Below are 22,528 nucleotides of genomic sequence, written 5' to 3'. Positions count from 1 at the left end.
ATGCACTGAAATCAATTATCACCAAAGGAAAATAAGAAAAACATGCTGGCTATCACCACTATGGTTTATTGATCTTCAAAAGGCTGGCATACGGTCTCTGTTGCAACTACCCACTTCTGCTGCTGTGTCATGAAAGCAGCCATGGACGATATGGAAAGTATAAATGTGACCGTGTTCCAATAAAACTTTATACATGAATACTGAAATTTGAATTTAATATAACTTATATTTAATATAATTTTCATGTATTTTTTTGAGGTTTTCTCAACCGTTTAAAAATGTAAAACCCATTCTGAGCTCATATGTCATACACAAAAAGGCAGAAGGCTAAATACGGCAGGCAGGCCATAGTAGGCTGACTTCTGTTCTAGAAGTTCTAGCTAACAGGATGAGAAAAGAAAACAAAATGAGATGTAATCATTAGGGAAAATCCCCCCAAAACTTAATTGCAGATGAAAGACTGTGCATTTAGGAAAAAGTACATAGGTAAAAAACTAATGTTCTTAAACTAATGTAACTAATGTTCATAATTTAAAACTGAAATGGGGTCTTCTAGGCCAGGACAATATGGAATAGGCATCTCTCCCCTATTTCAACAACAAAAAAACATCCCAGACAAAATTCATGAAGCAACTGAAAGAAGATTCTGAAAAGGGGAAAAAAGAAGGTGGATTGGCTACAGACCATGGACATGAAGACTGACCCAGCAGGAAGTTTCCTACTTTTTGTCTGATTTGGTTTGGTTTGACTTCTAATATGTCCTAGTCTGAGCTGAAGAGGCCCACAACCTGAAAACAGTAATGAGCACAATCAAAAAAATGCCAAGAAAAGACTGGCTTTTATAGACAAAGGACCAGGAAAAGGGAAGCTCAGCCAAGACAAAAACATTTTGACCATACATGTCCTACTTCAGGCAAACAACAAAAAAAGTGGCGCCCCCCTCCCTTTCCTCACTAGGCTCTGTAGCCCAGAAACTGTGGGCAGAGTTCGGTCTTCCAATCTTGCATTAACGTCCTGCATTAATGAGGCAGCACAGCACCTTTCCCCACCCCGATACTGTAGCTGTGGAGAACATGGGGGGAGCCCTGTCTTCCATCTCCACCTTGGAGTAACAAAACAGGATTCTGACCCCAGCCCAACTAGACAGTAGCAATAGGATTATGGTGAAGAGGGAGCTAGAGAAACAAATCCTCTAAAATACATGTACAAAATCCTATACATACCTCCACGCGACTCGTGTAAAAATGACCAGCAACAACACAGCAAAAAGTTTCAGAACTGAAACTGATCTAAAACACCACCCAGATTTCAGGTTGGACTCTTGGTAGCATACAAGTACAGCAGACCAGAATAGCACAGCAAGGCTTGAAAACTAATCTGATCTTTGAACCACAACCAACAAAGATGGGCCAGCGTGTGTGCTCTAAACCTAAACAGGTTGGCTGCCTGTTAAATATAAAAATTTAAATAGGAATCAAAATATCACAATGTCTAGGATGCAATCCAAAATTACTTGTCATAGGGGTGCCTGGGTGGCTCATTTGGTTAAGCGACTGCCTTCGGCTCAGGTCATGATCTCAGGGTCCTGGGATCGAGCCCCGCATCAGGCTCCTGGGATCAAGCCCCGCATCAGGCTCCCTGCTTGGCGGGAAGCCTGCTTCTCCCTCTCCCACACCCCTGCTTGTGTTCCCTCTCTTGCTGTCTCTCTCTGTGTCAAATAAATAAAAAAAATCTTTAAAAAACAACAACAGGGCGCCTGGGTGGCTCAGTTGGTTAAGCGACTGCCTTCGGCTCAGGTCATGATCCTGGAGTCCCAGGATCGAGTCCCGCATCGGGTTCCCTGCTTGGCAGGGAGTCTGCTTCTCCCTCTGATCCTCCCCTCTCTCATGTGCTCTCTCTCTCTCTCTCAAATGGATAAGTAAAATCTTTAAAAAAAATAAAAATAAAAATAAAAATAAAAAATAAAAAAACAACAAAAAAATTACTTGTCATATCAGGAACCATGAAAGTCTCAGCTTGAATGAAGAAAAGGCAATCAGTAGATGTCAACACCAAGATGATACAGATGTTGGAATTACTTGAAAAGGATTTTTTTTAAAGGTTTTTTATTTATTCATTTGAGAGAGAGAGCAAAAGCATGAGCAGGGGGGTGGGTCAGAAGAAGAGAGAGAAGCAGACTCCCTATTGAGCAGGGTGCCCTACATGGGCTTGATCCCAGGACCTGAGCCAAAGGCAGACGCCCAACCAACTGAGCCACCCAACCAACTGAGTCACCCAGGCACCCCTGAAAAGGATTTTACTTATTTTGTTTTAAAGATTCTATTTATTTTACAGAGAGAGAGAGAGCATAAGCAGGGGGAGCAGCAGGCAGGGAGAAAGGGAGATGTAGGCTCCCCGCTGAGCAGGGAGTCCAATGCGGGGCTTGATTCCAGGACCCTGGGATCTTGACCTGAGCTGCAGGCAGATGTTTAACTGACTGAGCCACCCAGACACCCCCTGAAAAGGATTTTAAAGCAGCTGTTATCAAAATTCTCCAACAAGAAAATTTAAACACTCAGCAAAGAGAATATATAAAGAGTACCAAATGGAAATTTTAAAACTAAAAAATACAATACAATGAAATACAATCGAAAAACCCACTGGACAGGCTCAACAGCAGAATGGAAGTGACAGAGGAAACAATCAATGAACTTAAAAACAGATCAAGAGAAAATATCCAATCTGTACAACAAAGAGAAGACAGACTAAAATGAAATGAAGAGAGCCTTAGGGTACTACGGGACAATAATAAAGATTGAACATTTGTGTCACAGTCCCAAGAATGAGAGAAGAGTACACTCCAAACTTAAAAAAACATAATAGCATGTACAATCACTCCCCCAAATAGGAAATACGTAAGTATAAATCTAACAAGACATGTTTACGATTTATATGCTAAAAATTATAAAACACTGATGAAAGAAATCAAATTATACCAAAATAAATGGAGATACATACTGTATTCATGTTTTAGAAAACTCAACATTAATGCAACTGTCAATTCTCCCCAAAATGATCTAAAGGTTTAACACAATACCTGTCAAAATCAAAGCAGGTTTTTTGTTTTTGTTTTTGTTTTTGGTAGATCCTGACAAGTGTATTCTAAAATTTATATGGAAAGGCAAAGGAATTAGAATAAAACAATACTTTGAAAAATAAATTTAGAGGAATCATACTATCCAATTTTAAGACTATTTGTCTACAGTAATCAAGACTGTATGGTACTAAAGAAGGGATAGACATAGATCAACAGAACAGGAGAGAGAGTTCACAAATAAGACTCACAAGTTTGCTTAATTGATTTTTTTACAAAGATACAAAAGCAATTCAATGGAGGAAGGAATTCAATGGGCCTGGAACAACTGGACTTAAACAGGCAAAGACAAAAAAGAACCTTGACTAAAATCTTGTAATTTATGTAAAAATTAACTCAAAATGGATCCTAGAAATAAATATAAAATGTAAAACTTAAAAATTTTAGAAGAAAATCTCTGAGACCTAAGGTTAGGTGAAGAGTTCTTAGACATGACACTGAGCCACCCAGGCACCCCTATTTTTTTTAATTTTTTAAAGATTTATTTATTTTCGAGAGGGAGCGAGTGGGGGAGGGGTGGAGGGAGAGAATCTTCAAGCAGACTTCCCACTGAGCGCAGAGCCTGATGGGGGCTCCATCTCACCATCCATGAGATCATGACCTGAGCAGAAACCAAGAGTCACTTAACCAACCGCGCCATCCAGGCACCCCACAAACAATCTCTTTAGAAAATGAGCAAAACAGGGTGCCTGGGTGGCTCAGTCATTAAGTGTCTGCCTTCAGCTCAAGTCATGGTCCCAGAGTCCTGGGATCGAGCCCCACATCGGGCTCCCTGCTCGGCGGGAATCCTGCTTCTCCCTCTCCTACTCCCCCTGCTTGTGTTCCCTCTCTCGCTATGTCTCTGTAAAATAAATAAAATCTTTAAAAAAAAATAAAATAAAAAAAGAAAATGAGCAAAACAACGAAAGGACATTTCACTGAAAAATATATTCAGATGCTAAATATGGACATAAGATGTTCACCATCATTAGCCATCAGGGAAATGCAAAGTAAAGCCAGGATGAGATACTGCTACATACCTATTAGAATGACTAAAAATTAAAAAAATGGTAACCATGCCAAATGCTAGTAAGGATACAGAGAAACTGAATCTCTCATATAATATTAGTGGGAATGTAAAATGTTACATACAGCCAGTCTGGAAAAAACTTTGGCAGTTTCTTTAAAAAACTAAACACTTAGAGGCACCTGGGTGGCTCAGCTCGTTGAACCTCTGCCTTCAGCTCAGATCATGACCCCAGGGTCCTGGGATCGAGCACTGCATGGGACTCCCTGCTTAGCGGGAAGCCTGCTTCTCCCTCTCTCCCCTGCTCGTGCTCTATCTCTCAAATAAATAAAATCTTTAAAAACAAAAAACAAAAAAAATTAACACTTACTTACCATATGACCCAGCAATGGCACTTATGGGCATTTACCCCAGAGAAATGGGAAACATGTCCACACAAAAAACACGTACATGAATGTTTATAATAGTCTTTTCGTTAATAGCTCCAAACTGGAAGCAACACAAATGTCCTTCAACAAGCAGATGGATCAGTTGTGGTACATCCATACAATGGAATAGTACACTGAGCTGCAAAAAAAAAGAACAAACCACTGATACTTACAAGAACTTGGGTGGATCTCAAAGGCATTATGCTAAGTGAAAAATTTTTAAAGGCTACATACTGCATAATTCCATTTAAATGCCACTCACTAAATGAAAAACTTATAGTGATAAGTTGACAAGTTTTAAGACTGAAGAGAGGATGAGTATGAGTATGGGGAGAGGAGTAGCATGAGGGATTTTTTCTTTGTGGTGATAGAACAGTTCTGCATCCTGATTGTTATGTGGTTATACAATTCTATGTATGTGGGCGCCTGGGTGGCTCAGTCGTTAAACATCTGCCTTTGGCTCATGTCATGATCCCAGTGTCCTGGGATCGAGCCCCGTATCGGGCTCCCTGTTCAGCGAGAAGCCTGTTTCTCTCTCCCTCTCGCATTCCCCCTGCTTGTGTTCCCTCTCTCGCTGTGTCTCTGTCAAAAAAATAAATAAAATCTTTAAAACAAACAAACAAAAAAACCCCACAATTCTACGTATGTAATAAAATTTCAAAGCAATGTACACCAAAAACATACATATATACAGGTAAAATTCAGCAAAAAATCCAAAATAAGGTCTGTTTTTTAGCTAATAGGATTATACCTATATCAATTTCCTGCTTTTGAAAATGTACTGTGGTTATTTATGTAAGATATTATTGGAGCATACTGGATGATGTGTAATGGGAACCTGTAGTATTTTGCAGCTTTTGAGTCTTAAATTATTTTAAAATTAAAAAGTGAAAAAAAGAAAAGGGCGCCTGGGTGGCACAGTCTGTTAAGCATCTAACTCCTGGTTTTGACTCAGGTCATGATCTCAGGGTCCTGGGATCAAGCCCCATGCAGACTCTGCTTGAGATTCTCTCTCCCTTGTCCTGTGCCGCTCTCACTTGTGCTCTCTCTCTAAAATAAATCTTAAACAAACAAAAAAAAAAACTGTAAATATACAGTTTAGTCTAGGCATTGTTTTAAAACAAATAAAAGGTATTTGTACTATGAGATGTTACATAATTAGCTTCATTAAAACTCTCTGGTAATGGTGCAGAAACAGATTAACAAGCAAGAAAATTTATATACCCAAGTATTCCACAGATGATAAAAAAAGAATTTCAAATCAGGAGAAAATGAAAGAATTATTTAATAAACAGTACTAGGAAAACTGCTAAATTAATTGAGCAAAAAGTAAATTAGCTCATTTCATGCAATATTCCAAAAAAATGTTCCAAATGGTTTAAAGTTAAGTATAAACTATAAAACATCTTGAAGGAAACATTTGTAGATATTTGTCTGTTCTTGAGGTACAGTAGCACTTTCTAAACATAAACAGAGAAACTGAGTAACTTCAAATACAAAAAATGTTTAAACTCCTATATGTCAACAAAACATCATAAATAAAATTTAAATCAAAGTAAGAAACTAGGAAAAGCATTTTCAAAATGTTACAAAGAGCTAAATAATCTTATTAAAGTGTGTACAAATCAGTAAGTACAAACACATCCATGGAAGAATGGACAAAAAGCACAAATAGGCAATTCATAAAAATGTGAAATTATAATGATAAATTTTAAAAAGCCATCTTTACTAATAACAAAAAAGCAAATTAATACAATCAGGGTTTTTTTTTCACCTCTCAAATTGGCATATATTCATAAAAATGGTAACTTTTTTTTAAGATTTGACTGACAGAGAGAGAGAGAGAGAGAATGAGCACAAGTAGCTAGAGCGGCAGGCTGAGGGAGGAGGAGTAGCAGGCTCCCCCCTGAGCCAAGAGGCCAATGTGGGGCTAGATCCAGGCTCCGGGGATCATGACCTGAGCCGAAGACAAATGCTTAACCAACTGGCCACCCAGGCGCCCCAAAAGTGTTAACATTTAAATGTTCATAAGCTACAGGGAAATGAACCTCAAGGTACACTGCTATAATCTCTGACATGTGTCTGTTCTACTCATTTGGCACTTAGTCTATAATGCTATGTGCTATATGGTAATTTAGCTTTTTATATATATGATCTAGCTCCTCAATAAGACCAGAAACCTCCAGGCAGGAATTTTCTTACTTTGTTGTTTTACCAACACTAAAATAAAAACCTCCACATAACAGGTATCCAAACTGTTGGTTAATGACATTAATGAAAATTATAAAAACTTCTGAACCATTTAGAAGAGCGAACAAAAGTATATACCTCTGTTACAGACTGAATGTTTGTGTCTCCCTCCCAAATTCTCATACTGAAGCTCTAATCCCCAATATGAATTATGTGGAGGCAGGGCCTTCAGGAGGTAATTAGGGTTATACTAGATCATGGGGGTGAGGCTCTCATGATAGGATTAGTGGCCTTAGAAGAAGAGGAAGAGAGATCTCTCTGCCCTCACCCCTCCCCTGCCCCCCCATGCACCAAAGAAAGGCCATATGAGGATATATCAAGAAGTCAGGTCTCTGCAATCCAAGGAGAGTGTTCTTACCAGACATCAATCCTATTAACACCTTGATGTTGGAATGCCAGTCTCTAGAACTTTGAGAAATAAATTTCAGTTGTTTAAGTCACCAAGGTATTTTGTTATGGCAGCCTGAGTGGACGAAGACAAGCTCCATCCCATAATTCCCTAATCTACAAAAAAGTGCCATCTTGATTTATGGATTATCCACACCATCTAGTTTCACCATTCCTGTCTCAGGCTGCCAACCATAACTCCAAAGTATCACACTCTGGGTCTCAGTGCTATGCAGAAAACATCCTTTCTTTGTCAGTTTCTAGCACAGTAGCTCAAAGCTCCCTCTGAACAGATGGCTTTAGTGATAAGAGGACATCGCCTCTCCCTTCTTCTCTACAGAGCCTCTATTCTCTCTGTTTAGACCAGAAGAAGAGATTTCCTCATCCTTTCAAAGACTATTAATCTCTGTGTCCTGATCCCATTTGAGATCTTTCCCCCTACAGTATGCCTTTCCTTCTGGTACCTTCAAACTTTCCTCTTCAGCCCTCATTTTCCTGTTTACAAATAGGCACAGATGTTCCAAACAGATTTTTAAAAATGCAAACACAATAACTACCCCCATTTAACCCTACAGCGTTCTCTTTTCCCTTCTTTCCTCATACCACCAACGTGGGTAAGATATACTTTGCTTTTGGGGTGCCTGGGTGGTTCTGTAAGTTAAGTGTGTGCCTTCAGCTCACTCAGGTCATGATTCCAAGGTCCTGTAATGGAGCACCTCATCAGGTTCCCTGGTCAGCAGGGCATCTGCTTCTCCGTCCCCACCCTCCCACTGCCCCCCCAGCTCATGTGCATGCATGCTCTCTCTCAAATAAAATCTATTAAAAAAAAAGTGTACTTGCTTTTAGTTCCTCACTATCCACCTCTCCTTAATGACCTCATTGTGTTCTTAATGCCTTCACTCTCAAATCTACAAATAATCTTCTCATCAAATCCAATTTTTTTTCCAACAGTTTTCATTCTCCTTAACTTGCATTTGACATGTGAGAGTTATCTGCTTTCTCAAACGTTGCCTGGGTTCCTGGTTCTCTGGACACAATTACAAGTAAATTTTAGCTTCCACAGCTTTTCTTCCTCTACCACTCACACATCAATATTTTATCTGAGTCCCATTACAGGCCAGGCATTGCATTAAATGTTAGGGATGCAAGAAAGAAAAAGGTAAAGTCCTTATCCTTAAGTTCATGCATTCATTTTCCAGTTCAGCCACTGACTCAACAAATTTTCATTGAAAAGCCAGGCACTATGCCACGTGCTGGGTTTAGAAAGCCAATTAAGACCTGTCCCTGTCTTCAATGAGCTCCCCATAGGCAAACATCTTTTTTGTGTCCCCAACATACACTATACACTCCTTGAGAGCAGAATCCAAGTCTTCTACTTCCCTGAATCCCCTCAAAAGTGCTTACTTCAGCAAATGCCCAATACATATGAAGAACAAAAGACTAACACTGCTCAGGTTAGAGACACACATGAGAAATTAAGAAAGCGATTATTTCCTTAGAGAGGCATCAGGGTAGAGTCACACAAACTTACATCTGAATCTTAGTTCTGTCACTACTACAGCTTGGTATTTAACTTTTGGGTTTTCATTTCTTCATCTTTAAAACAGCAATCTCTCCCCACCAATATCAGAGGACTGCTGTTTATAAAATATGTAATATACGTGTAAACATATCTGTATGTAATAATGTAAAACCTCTATCATTGAGTCTAGTACACAGTAGGCACTATCCAAGTGTCTCCCTCATGGGTTCCTTATTTTTCTTTGTATTCACTAATCCTTTACCATGACCAAAATGACGACTGGTATTCAAATTATACATTTCTTGACTTGATTTTGACAGCCCAGATCAAGCCACCACCTTAATATACACCTTCAAAATGTGGAGTTCCATACAAATACCACAAGGCCAAATTCTAACAGTTTACACTTAAACTTTTTCCCTAAGAAATATTCTACATGTTCCTCGAGCCTCAAAATCTGCACCTGTAGTGATAAGAATGAAATGATAACACACTTATACTGGTAATAACAGCTCACTTGGTCCCTCTTTTCCACAGCCACTGTGGAATGCAGGGAGGAGCTGAGAGCTCACTCTAGGGTTCCAAAAACCAAATGCAATTTTTAAAAATCAGAAAACAAGGGGCATGTGGGTGGCTCAGTCAGTTGAGCATCTGACTCTTGGTTTCAGCTCAGGTCATGATCTCAGGGTTGTGAGACAGAGCCCCACCTCAGGCTCTGCGCTCAGCAGGAAGTCCGCTTGAGATTCTCTCCCTCTCCCCTCACTTTTGCACTCTCTCTTCAAAATAAATCTTAAAAAAATAAAAAAGAACTTAAGACAATTCATTAAACATGAAAAATATTAATCTTCAGATTAAGGGGGTCTACCAAGTAAGTATACCACTATGGAATTCTAGAATATATGGAATATTTTAGAAGATAAGCTTCCAGAGATGGAAGAAAATTAATTTCCTAAAGGAAAACAAAACTGAGGCTAAATTTCTACATCTCATAAGCAACAATGGATGTCAGAAAAAACAGAGCAATGACTTCAAAGCTCTGAGGGAAATAACCTGCAACCTAGAAGTCTATACTCAAATCATCACACAAACATGAGGGAAAAACATCAGAAAGCATTAAAGTTTATTTGCCATGTACCCTTTCTCTCAAGATGTTACTTGAGAATAAACTCCAACAAAACAAGAAAAAATCGGGTGCCTGGTGGCTCAGTCGGTTGGACACCCAACTCTTAATTTTGGCTCAGGTCATGATCTCAGGTTCATGGGACTGAGCCCTGCATTGGCTCCACATTCAGCACAGAATCCCGCTTGGGAATCTCTTTCTCCCTCTCCCTGTTCCCCCCCCCCCTCTCTGGCTAAAATAAATAAATAAATAAAATTGGAAAAAATAAAAAAGGAAGACTAAGATCAAAGATCACTGGAGTGGGTCCAACTCAAAAATGTAAGGAAAATCTCAAGAATGCAGTTGTGCAGACAGCCTAAAAAACAGTTAATAAAATGTGAGCAGGGTCTTGATGGGCTAGAATGTGTATGACTGAGCTTGGGAAAAAGTGAGATAATAATAAAGACAGACAAGAAAGGAAGAAGATTAGAATCGCCAAGAAAAAAATTGTATAACAGGGGCGCCTGGGTGGCTCAGTCAGTTAAGCATCCACCTTTGGTTCTGGTCGTGATCTCAAAGTCCTGGTATGGAGCCCCACATCGGACTCCCTGCTCAGTGGTGAGTCTGCTTTTCCTTCTCTTGCTCTCACTCTCTCAAATAAACAAAATCTTAAAAAAAAATTGAGAAAGGAATAGTCTAAATATGAAATAAAAATATGACTGGAGGGGCAGCTGGGTGGCTCAGTTGGTTAAGTGTCTGCCTTTAGCTCAGGTCATGATCCCAGGGTCCTGGGATCGAGTCCCACATCCGGCTCCTTGCTCAGTGGGGAGCCTGCTTCTCCCTCTACCTGCAGCTCCCCTTGCTTGTGCTCGCTCTCTCTCTGACAAATAAATAGAAGCTTAAAAAAAATATATGACTGGAAATAACTGATACTTTCAAAAAAAGAACAAACTTTTTCTTCATTTTCTCCTTTGAACAGCCCAGGGTCCATCCCAGGGTCCAGTACATTAAACCTTCAGGGTAAAACATATAAACCCAGAAAACAATACTTGGCCTGACAATGAATAATATTTACTTAGCTATAGTAATGTAAATGCTGTTTATGGGCTTTTTCAGTTTTAGAGAGAACCTATGGCCAGACCATAAAAGGTTTGGTGGTGTTCTGAGGACAGTATGCAGAGGTTAAAATTTTGACAGGTGAAACTGAAGACTATATCTTATAGAAAGGTAGGGATGCTGCTGAAAATAGGGGTGCCTGGGTGGCTCAGTCGTTAAGTGTCTGCCTTCAGCTTAGGTCATGATCCCAGGGTCCTGGGATCGAGCCCCACATCGGGCTCCCTGCTTGGTGGGAAGCCTGCTTCTCCCTCTCCCACTCCCCCTGCTTGTGTTCCCTCTCTCATTGTCTCTCTCTCTGTCAAATAAATAAATAAAATCTTTAAAAAAAGAAAGAAAGAAATACTGCTGAAAATTAACAAAACAAAAGACAGAGGTTGAAGAGCACTTCTGGTAATTAGAAAGTTACCCAACTTGTAATGGGTTAATTTGTGTCTCTTCAAAACATGTTAAAGTCCCAACCCTCAATACCTGTGAATATGATCTTATTTGGAAACAAGGTCTTTGCAGTTGATCATGATAAGATGAGGTCATCAGAGTGGGCCCTAATCCAATACAAGTGGTATACTTAAGGAAAAAAAAAAAGCACATTTGGGGCACCTGGGTGGCTCCGCGGTTAGGCGACTGCCTTCGGCTCAGGTCATGATCCCAGGGTCCTGGGATCAAGCCCCACTCAGGCTCCCTGCTTGACGGGAGGCCTGCTTCTCCCTCTCCCACTCCCCCTGCTTGTGTTCCCTCTCTCACTGTCTCTCTCTCTCTCTCTATTAAATAAATAAAATATATATTAAAAAAAAAGACATCTGGACCCAGAGACAGACATGCATAGAAGGATATGATGTGAAGTCACAGGGAGAACACCATGTATAAGTCAAGGGATGCCTGAGGCTACCAAGAGCTAAGAGAGGGAAGAACAGATTCTCTCTCTCAGCCCTCAGAAGGAAGCAGCCCTGGTGACACCTTGATTTTGGACTTCTAGGCTCCAGAACTGTGAAATAATAAATTTCTGTTCTTTGAACCACCCAATTTACAGTACCTTTGTTATGGCAGCCTCAGGAATCTAATACACAAAAGAAGGAAAAAAAATAATATAAACAACAAATTGGAGGGCAGAGGATGGTGAGGTAAAAATCCTCATTATTCATACTGGAGAAGTAGAAAATCAGGTAAGGTGACTTTTTTAAAAAGGTTAAAGAAAGAAACAACAATATAAGTGTATTATCTAGCTTTATAAATGGAGGTCATCAAAAACCAGTCTTGGGGGGCCTGGGTGGTTCAGTTGGTTAAGTGTCTGTCTTCAGCTCAGGTCATGTTCCCAGGGTCCTGGGATGGAGCCCTGTGTTGGGCTCCCTGCTCAGCGGGGAGCCTGCTTCTCCCTTTCCCTCTGCTGCTCCCCGTCCTTGTGCTACCTCGTTCATATTCATTCTCTCTCTCAAATAAATAAATAAAAGCTTAAAAAAAAAAGTCTCAAAAACAATTAAAGCCTATCTCAGCAGAGTGGGATAGGGAGCTGAAGAACATGTTTATTTCAGGCTCTTTTGCAGTATTTTCTTTATAACCTTGTATATGCATATTACAGTAAGAATTAAAATTTTCTTAGTTATAGAACATGCATAGTATAATCTTACCTTTACAAAAAAAATTATGATAACTGAATTTTTAAAATGGGCAAAGTACTTGAATAGACATTTCTCCAAAGAAGATATCCAAGTGGTCAATAAGCAGATGAAAAGATGCTCTCAACATCACTAATCACTAAGGAAATGAAAAGCAAAACCACAACAGGATACCACTTTACACCCATTTGTATGCCTATTATTAAAAAATGAGATATTACCTCACACCTGTCCAAATGGCTAAAATCAAAAACACAAGTAACAACAAGTGTTGAAGAGGATGTGGAGAAAAAGGAACCCTCTAGCATTGTTGGTGGTAATGCAAACTGGTACAGCCACTGTGAAAAACAATACAGTGGTTCCTCAAAAAGTTTAAGTTCCTCAAAAAATAACCCTATGATCTGGTAATTGCACTTACTGGGTATTTAGCCAGGACATACAAATACACTAATTCAAAGGAATATGTGTACTGCAGCATTATTTTATATATATATGTATTTTAAAGATTTTATTTGACAGAGAGAGAGAGAGACAGCGAGAGCAGGAACACAAGCAGAGGAGTGGGAGAGGGAGAAGCAGGCTCCCCGCCGAGCAGGGAGCCCGATGCAGGGCTAGATCCCAGGACCTTGGGATCATGACCTGAGTCGAAGGCAGACACTTAACGACTGAGCCACCCAGGCGCCCCTATGGCAGCATTATTTACAATATCCAAATTATGGAAGCACCCCAACGGTCCCTGATACATGAATGGATAAGGAAGATTTGGGGTGTGTATGTATACACACACACACACACACACACACACACAGAGGAATATTATTCAGCCATTAAAAAAAGAATGAAATCCTGCCATTTTCAAGGACATGGGATGGAGCTAGAGAATATAACGCTAAGCAAAGTAAGTCAGAGAAAGACAAATACCATGTGATTTTACTCAAAAGTGGAATTCAAGAAACAAATGAGCAAATGAAAAAAAGAAAGAGGGAAAAACAAAGAAACAGACTCCTAACTACAGAGAACAAACTGATGGTTACCAGAAGGGAGGTGAGTAGGGAGCATGGGGGAAATAGATGATGGGGAATAAGGAGTGCACTTGTGATGAGCACAGGGTGATGTATGGAAGTGATGAATCACTATACTGTACACCTGAAACTAATTTAACACTCTATGTTAACTATATTGGAATTAAAATTTTTTTAAAGATTTATTTATTTGACAGAGAGAGAGAGAGAGAGAGACAGCGAGAGCAGGAACACAAGCGGGGGAGTGGGAGAGGGAGAAGCAGGCTTCCCACCAAGCAGGGAGCCCGATGTGGGGCTCAATCCCAGGATCCTGGGATCATGACCTGAGCCGAAGGCAGACGCTTAGTGACTGAGCCACCCAGGCGCCCCTGGAATTAAAATTTTTAAAAAATAAATGAATACAAAAAAAACCCAAAGTAAGTGCTGGTGAGGATACAGAAAAATCAGGACCCTTGTGCAGTACTGATGGGACTGTAAAATGGTACAGCCACTGTAGAAAACAGTAAGACGGTTCTTTAGATTACTTAAAAAAAAAAAAAAAAATCCCTGAACATGGAATTAATGACCATCTGGTCTAGCAATTCCACTTTTTTTTTTTTGAAAGATTTTATTTATTTATTTGAGACAGAATGAGAGAGAGAGAGAGCATGAGAGGGGGGAGGGTCAGAGGAAGAAGCAGACTCCCCGCTGAGCAGGGAGCCCGATGCGGGACTCGATCCCGGGACTCCAGGATCATGACCCGAGCCGAAGGCAGTCGCCCAACCAACTGAGCCACCCAGGCGCCCTAGCAATTCCACTTCTAAGTACCTACCCCGAAAGAACTGAAAGCAGGGACTTCAAGAGATACCTGTATACCAATATTCTTATGGCATTATTCGCAATAGCCAAAAGGTGGAGAAAACTCAAATGTCCGCCAAAAGATGAAGGGATTAATAAAATGTAGTATATACATAGAATATCATTCAGCCTTAAAAAGCAAACTGTGATACATGCTACAACATGGATGAAACCTGAAGACCTTACACTAACTGAAATAAGCCAGACACAAAAAGATGAATATTGTAGACTTCCATTTACATGAACTACCTAGAGTAATCAAATTTATAGAGACGGAAAGTATAATGAATGGTGGTTGCCAGGGGTTGGAGGAAGGGTTGGAGGAATGGGATTTATTGTATAATGAGTTGGTTTCAGTTGGGGATGATTAAAAAGTTCTGGAGATGGATGGTGGTGATGGCTGCACAACAATGTGAATACACTTAATGCCAATGAATTGTACACTTAAAAATGATGAAAATGGTAAATTGTATGTTCTGTATATTTTACCAAAAGAAACAACAAAAAAGAAATATGTATACAAACACATTAACCTATAAAATCTTTTCAGTGCTGCAGAGGCTCTCATGCCTCACTCTAGTCATGACCTCCCACCTCCTACTAAGGGAACCATTAGTCTGACTACCATCATATCTCATCTTCTGGTAACTGAACTACATCCACTTTTTCTGTGTCTGGCTTCTTTCACTCAACATTATATCTCTAAGATTCATCCATATTGTTATGTGTAGTGGTAGTCTGTTCCTTTCTATTGCTGAAAAAAATTCCATTATATGACTATATCACAATTTATATTTATCTATTCACCTATTTTTGGACATTTGATTATTTCCATTTTTTAAGCTATTACAAATAAAGGTTCAGTGTACATTTATATGCAAGTCCTTTTGTAGACATACATTTTCATTTCTCAACGGTAAATATGTAGGAATGGAACTGGAGAAAATACCCAACAGTTTTCCAAAGCTGTAGTGCTGGTTTACACTCCTACTTAAAACTTGGAGCAATGGGAAGGTTGAATAACAAAAATCCATGTTTCCTTATTAATACAAGTTACTGAATACTACACATAAGACAGAGTATTGCACTCTTTGTTCCATGCATCAGTTCTTCAACAAGTATGGAGATCAGGATTACTGTGCTCTACTCACAGAAACTTTAATTCAACAAGGGAAGGGTGACAGGGCACAGACTTCGGTTTTTTTTTTAAAAAGCTCTTTTTTTTAAATCTTTTTTAAAGGATTTTATTTGTCAGAGAGAGAGAAAGAATGAGAGAGCACAAGCAGGGGGAGCAGCGGGCAGAGGGAAAAGCAGGCTCCCTGCTGATCAGGCAGCCTGACATGGCACTGGAACCCAGGACCCTGGGATCATGACCTGAGCCAGAGGGAAACGCTTAACCAACTGAGCCACCCAGTGGCCCCTTAAAGAGTTCTTTAAGTGATTCAAAATCATGACCAGTTTGACAACCACTCTCTCAAAGGATAATTATAAGGTTTTTAAACACAAAAATAAGCCAGTCTTACAGCTTCGAAATAAAATGGAGTGGCAGAGAACCTGATTTTAGCTTTATTTTGTGAGGACACTAACTCTGGTGACAAAGCCTCCTTGCAGCTCTGGTTTTATTTCTTACCTTAGTTACTTGAACTGCATCATCCATCACCACTCACTGGAATTCCATAAATAATTTTTTTTTTTTTTGGTGTGTCACCCGCAATTAGCAAAGGAAAAAACCTTTAGAAAAACAAAACAGCCCAATTTAGACCCACGGATTGTTCCCAGGGAGAGGAATACACTCTAACAAGATGTCTCATAGAGCTCCATCTTAAATAATTCAGATCCCTAAAGAGGTCATGGGAACTGAATTCAATGAGAAATCAGGTCTTTCCAGGGAAGGCAGTACTCCTCCTCTTATCCCAAAACTAGGACTATTCTACTGTACTGTTCCTCTAGGGGACATCTGGCAATGACTGAAAATACTTTTGATTGTCCTGCTTGGGTTTTGTTTGTTTGTTTTTAAGTAATCCAGGTGATTCCACTGTGCAGTCAGGGCTGAGAACCATTCTCCCACCCATTCTTCTGGATCTCATCCTTTCTTCTCCATCTATCTTCAGCCTCGGTTCTCTTTAGAACCCCAGATCTATGCATACCCTTGTCTTCTAGACTTGCATATCTCACAAGCACCTCTGATTCAAATAACCAACACTCAAAGAAATATGTTATTTTATTTTATACCTGTTCCCCTAATTGCTTATCCCAGTGGATAAAAATCACCACCTACCCCAGGAGTCAGCCAACTTTTTCTATAAAGAGCCACACAGTAAATATTTGGCTTTCCAGATAATACAGCCTCTGTCACAATTATTTAGCTCTGCTGTTTTAGCACAAAAGGAGCCACAGACAAGTCTGAGCATAGATGTAGTCTAACAAAGCTTTACAAACACTGAAATTTGAATTTTATGTAATTTCCCCATGTCCATGTCATAAAATATACTTCTGATTTTTTCAACCACTTCAAGAGGTAAAAACAGTTCTTTGTTTCTGGGCTGTGCAAAAGATATCAGCAGGTCACAGTCTGCCAGCTCTGATCTATCCCCTTGCCCAAACCAGAAATCCCAGTTGTCCCAATTCCTTCCTTTCTCTTAGTCACCAGAGTCCATAATTACCTCCAGCAAAGTACTTGTCACAAACTATTGCAACTGTTTATGGCCTCCCTCCACAGACAGTAAGATCCTTGAGGTTAAAAACTATGTCTTAATAATATTCATAGAGGGGTGCCCGGGTGGCTCAGTCAGTTAAGTACCCAACTCTTGATTTTGGCTTAGGTCATAATCTCAGGGTCATGAGATCCAGCCCCAAGAGGCTCCATGCTAGGTGTAGAGCCTACTTAAGATTCTCTCTCTGCCCCTCCCTGCTCACTTTCTCTCTCTCAAAAAAAATTGTTAATATTCATAGAGCTCAGCAGAATTCCTAGAATACATACTGTAAGCAATCTACAAAAAGGCTCTTTTGGGGGCCCCTGGGTGGCTCAGTCAGTTAAGCATCTGACTTCAGCTAAGGTCATGATCTCAGGATCCTGGGATTGAGCCCTGTGTCTCCCTCTGCTTCTCTCCTTGCCTCTCCCCCCCCCCGCTTGTGTGCTCTCTCTCAAATAAATAGAATCTTTAAAAAAAAGAGGGGCTCTTTTTTATTATTATTTTTTAAGTAATCTCCACACTCAATGTGGGGCGCAAACATACAACCCCGAGATCAAGAGCAGCATGCTCTACTGACTGAGCCAGCCTGCACCCCAGGCTCTTTGTTCCTAAGTCTTTCCCCTACTTCAAAACAGAAAGTTAATGGTATACCTTACAAATTTGACTTTTTCCTATTCTAAGAGAGCAGTTTCTTTTTAGTTTATCTTATTCTTGAACTTGATAATAGTAAGGTTTAAAAAGAAAAACACCAAATTTTATTTTTATTTTTTTTAAAGATTTTATTTATTTATTTGAGAGAGAGAGAATAAGAGAGAGAAAGAGCATGAGAGAGGGGAGGGTCAGAGGGAGAAGCAGACTCCCTGCTGAGCAGGGAGCCCGATGTGGGACTCGATCCCGGGACTCCAGGATCATGACCTGAGCCGAAGGCAGTCGCTTAACCAACTGAGCCACCCAGGCGCCCAAACACCAAATTTTAAAAAGCATTAAATAAAGGCCCAGGCAAACATGGATCATATACCTTATTAAGTATAAATAATAATGATCATTACTATTCAATGACTTAATAATTACTTAGTTTCTGTTTTCTGGGAGTTTTTTCTGCTTTTCAAGGCACAGATGTAGTCTGCTTAGATCTTTGAAAGAATCGACTTGGTCAAATCTTGGGAGATGCCAGTTCCGTGGCTGATTACCAATTAGAGATAACCAGGCACATGAAAAAGCAGCAGCTCAACAAGGATCAGAATAATAACCATTTATTAAGTGCTTATTACGTCAGGCACTGTATCAAACTGTATAATGTACATTTAACATTATCTCTGAAACAAGTACAGGAAATAGATGCTTCATTTTGCAGATGAAAAACTGTGGCACAGATCAGTTAAATAAATTGTCTGCAGTCAAACTGGTAAGTGGCAAAGATCAGACTCAAATCTAGGGATACTGATTCCAAAATCTATGCTCTCACTCCCTGGTTGAATAGGGCCTCTAACCAATGTACATCAACAGCCATTTGAGAAAAGGGCTTCCCTCCAAAAGGAGCTAAATGGAAAGTTTTGAAGCCCTGTTTGAAATGTATCATAACTGTCATATAATTACAAAACTCCTAAATATGGTGCAATGTACACAGCCAGTGAGACTTTCTAATCATTGTCTAACTGAATAAAATAAACTGGAAGAGCCAATTCCTTGATATAGCAGAATCTCCTACTCCAAAGATGGGAAACAAAACCTTGTGGCAAATTAAGGAGACACTGCCATGATTTCATTTCCTACTCTTAATAGAATTGCCAGTGCCAGGAAGTCTCATGCTTACTATAGCAACCACTGGTCTTGCTATTCACCAAGTTTCTGCCTTTTTGCTTCCTCAGGAAGTAGACAGGAAAATCACGCTCCTGATCTCCTTTTTAAAAAGGAGCTGCCATTTAAAAATAGAAATTAATAAATGAATATGTAAAAATTAGTTTTATGGTTTGGCCGACATCCAGTATCTCTGTATATTAAGCTCAATCTTTAAAGCACAGAGTCATCTTTTTTATCTTCCAACACAGCAATCTAGGAAATGTACTTAAATCTCCAGTTACTATAATCTAGAAATGCTGGAGAAATACTAACGTACTTTGAGAAGCTTAGCTAAGTTCTAAGAAAGTAAACAAAACTGCCAGTGGCATGAAACAAAATGTGAACCAGAGCTGGGGGTCATCTAGCTGGCTCAGTCAGTGGAGCACATGATTCTTGATCTCGGGGTTGTGAGTTCAAGCCTCACACTGAGGGTAGAGATTATTTTAAAATAAAATCTGGGGGGGGGGGCTGGGTGGGTCAGTCGTTGAGTGTCTGCCTTAGGCTCAGGTCATGATCCCAGGGTCCTGGGATCGAGCCCCACATCAGGCTCCCTGCTCAGCGGGAGGCCTGCTTCACCCACTCCCTCTCCCCCTGCTTGTGTTCCCTCTCTCGCTATCTCTCTGTCAAATAAATAAACAAAATCTTAAAAAATAAATCAAATCAAATCAAATCAAATCTAGGGGCACCTGGGTGGCTCAGTCATTGAGCGTCTACCTTCAGCTCGGGTCATGATCCCAGGGCCCTGGGATCGAGCCCTGCATCGGGCTCCCTGCTCCACGGGAAGCCTGCTTCTCCCTCTCCTACTCCCCCTGCTTGTGTTCCCTCTCTCACTGTGTCTCTCTCTGTCAAATGAATAAATAAAATCTTTAAAATAATAATAATAAAATAAAATCTAAAAAAGAAAAAACCCAAAAAACAAAAAACAAAAGACAGAGCTGGAAGTATGAGCAGACTTCTGTATTGGCCCCAGAAACATCTGTGAAGACATTTGAATAAATAAGGCAAATAGAGGAAAAGGACACAGGAAGCAGGCTCCTGAGAAAGATGGGAAATTGGATCTAAGACCTCTTGCAAAACTGTGGCCCTGAAAGGACTATGCTTTCAATGAAAATCTCCAAGAAAAAATCTACCTGCATAAACAAGACCAGAAAGTTTGTCTACCTCAGTTTGAGCTGGCGGCAAGAGGAAGAAAGGCTCCTTTGACAATCTGAAACCACAGACATATGCTTCATATGGATTTGAGGTCTAAATTTACTTTATCTTATGATCCAGGACCCACTTCCCCTATGGGAAATTAACAAAACTGACCTGTGCCAGTGATGTCACTAGACATCTTTAGTACAAACAAAAGTAAACCCACTGTGGAACGGCAAGCCCTCAACACAAAATGCACAGAATTCAGAAAACAGAACAGTCTCATAAAGACTATAAAATGAGTTTAACAATGATTAAGATAAAAGCATCAAAACCATTAGGAAGGGGGCACCTGGGGGGCTCAGTTGGTTAAGCGACTGCCTTCGGCTCAGGTCATGATCCTGGAGTCCCCAGATCGAGTCCCGCATCAGGCTTCCTGCTCAGCGGGGAGTCTGCTTCTCCCTCTAACCCTCTTCCCTCTCATGCTTTCTATCTCTCATTCTCTCTCTCTCTCTCTCAAATAATAGAATCTTTAAAAAAAAAACCATAAGGAAGGCATAAAACACTATAAAAGAAGAAAATGGAACAACCAAATAGAGCTTCCAAAATATAAATATTCATTGAAATCTAAAATTTTATAGACAGGTAAACCACTAGAAAAGACATAGCTGAAGAGAGATTTAATAAACTTGAAAATATATCTGAAGAATTTATCCAAAATGCTGCACAGAGAAATAAATATACCCTAACCTAGAAAAATAAGTGCAGAGCTAAAAGTTCTAAAGCTGATTATAAAATTTACATAGAAATGAAAAGAACGTAGAATAGCCAAAACAATGTTGATTTAAAAAAAGAGAGAAATAGCTGGAAGAATATATGAGTTCAAAAAGTAAGGCCACTTTGCACTCTTTCTCCCTATAATCCAAACCATGCCAACAAACTTCAGCAAATTAGAAATTATAAAAAAACTTTGTCAACTTGATAGAAACTGTCTATGAAAAACTAAAGCTAATGCCACATTTAATGGTGAAATACTGAATACCTCCTCCCAAAATCAAGAACAAGGCAAGAATACCCACTTTACCATTTTTATTCAACATTATATTGGAGGGTCCCAGCCGGTGCAACAAAGCAAGAAAAATACATTAAAAACTATCTATGTTGGGGGCACCTGGGTGGCTCAGTTGGTTAAGTGACTGCCTTCTGCTCAGGTCATGATCCCAGAGTCCTGGGATCGAGCCCGGCATCGGGCTCCCTGCTTAGCAGGAAGCCTGCTTCTCCCTCTCCCACTCCCCCTGCTTGTGTTCCCTCTCTCTTGTCTCCCTCTCTCTCTCTCTGTCAATTAAATAAATAAATAAAATCTTTAAAAAAAACTATCTATGTTGGAAAAGAAACAGTAAAACTATATTTACAGAGAACATGATCTTACAGATAGAAAACCTTAAGAAGGGAGCGCCTGGGTGGCTCAGTTGGTTAAGCGTCTGTCTTTGGCTTGGGTCATGAGCCCAGGGTCCTGGGACCAAGCCCCGCATCGGGCTCCCTGCTCTGCAGGAGGCCTGCTTCTCCCTCCCCCTCCCCCCTGCTTGTGTTCCCTCTCTTGCTGTGTCTCTGTCAAATAAATAAATAAAATCTTAAAAAAATAAAAAGTCTACAGAAGAGTTAGAAAAAAAATAAGTTTAACAAAGTAGCAGAATATAAAGTCAACACAAAATAAACATATACATAAATATCAATTGCATCTTTATATATTATCAATAAATAGTTGGAAATTGAAGTATCTTAAAATACCATTTATAAGAGAATTTTAAAAACACACAAATTACTGGGGATGAATATTAACAAGAGATGTACAAGCCCGTACTCTGAAAACTACAAAACACTGCTGAACTTACAGAATACTTAAATAAATGGAGATACATAATCTGTGCATGCATCAAAAGACTCAGTGTTGTTAAGATGTCCATTTGTCCCAAACTAATCTACAGAGTCAATGGAATCTCAAATTCTCAGGTTTTTAAATAGAAATTGACAAGCTGATTCTACAATTTACCTGAAAATCCAAAGATCTTATAATAGCCAAAACAATTTTGATAAAAAAAAAAAAAAAGGTTGGAAGACTACCTGGCAGTAAACAAGAGTATGCTATGGGTGTACAGACAGATATAAATCAAAAGAATAGATCAGAAAGTCCAGAAATAGAACCACGCATATATGACCATTTGATTTTCTACAAAGATGCCAAGCCAATTCAATGGAGGCAGACAAATCTTTCTAGCCCCACAAGTAGGGCTAGAACAAGAACAACTGGATACCCATATGGGGAAAAAATGAACTTTGCACCTTATTCTCATGCCAAAGGCAAACATTAACTTGAAAGGATATTAGATCTGGACCTAAATGTAACAGCTAAAAGCATAAGAACACATAAGAAAAAAAACTTCACAATCTTGAG

General features: G+C 39.7%; 1 protein-coding gene across 4 annotated transcripts in view; it reads right to left on the bottom strand.

Annotated features, from left to right (window-relative positions):
* The window catches only part of PTPRA (protein tyrosine phosphatase receptor type A), a 159,283-nt gene that overhangs the window by 96,561 nt on the left and 40,194 nt on the right, over window positions 1–22,528 (bottom strand). Inside the window, exon 1 of one of the 4 annotated variants that reach the window (XM_073878314.1) lies at window positions 4,514–4,706. The exons of the other annotated variants lie outside the window; for them this stretch is intronic. Coding sequence (XP_073734415.1) covers window positions 4,514–4,516 — 3 coding nt within the window. The 5' untranslated portion in view covers window positions 4,517–4,706. Of the gene's footprint in view, window positions 1–4,513; window positions 4,707–22,528 lie in introns of those variants that run through there. 4 annotated transcript variants of the gene reach the window in all.

The sequence above is a fragment of the Callorhinus ursinus genome, unplaced genomic scaffold, assembly GCF_003265705.2.
Source record: "Callorhinus ursinus isolate GAN/ISIS: 27379988/994484 unplaced genomic scaffold, GSC_fseal_2.0 scaffold29, whole genome shotgun sequence".
Lineage (NCBI taxonomy): Eukaryota > Metazoa > Chordata > Mammalia > Carnivora > Otariidae > Callorhinus > Callorhinus ursinus.
Note: the sequence above shows the minus strand (reverse complement) of the source record. Positions and strands in the feature narration are given on the sequence as shown.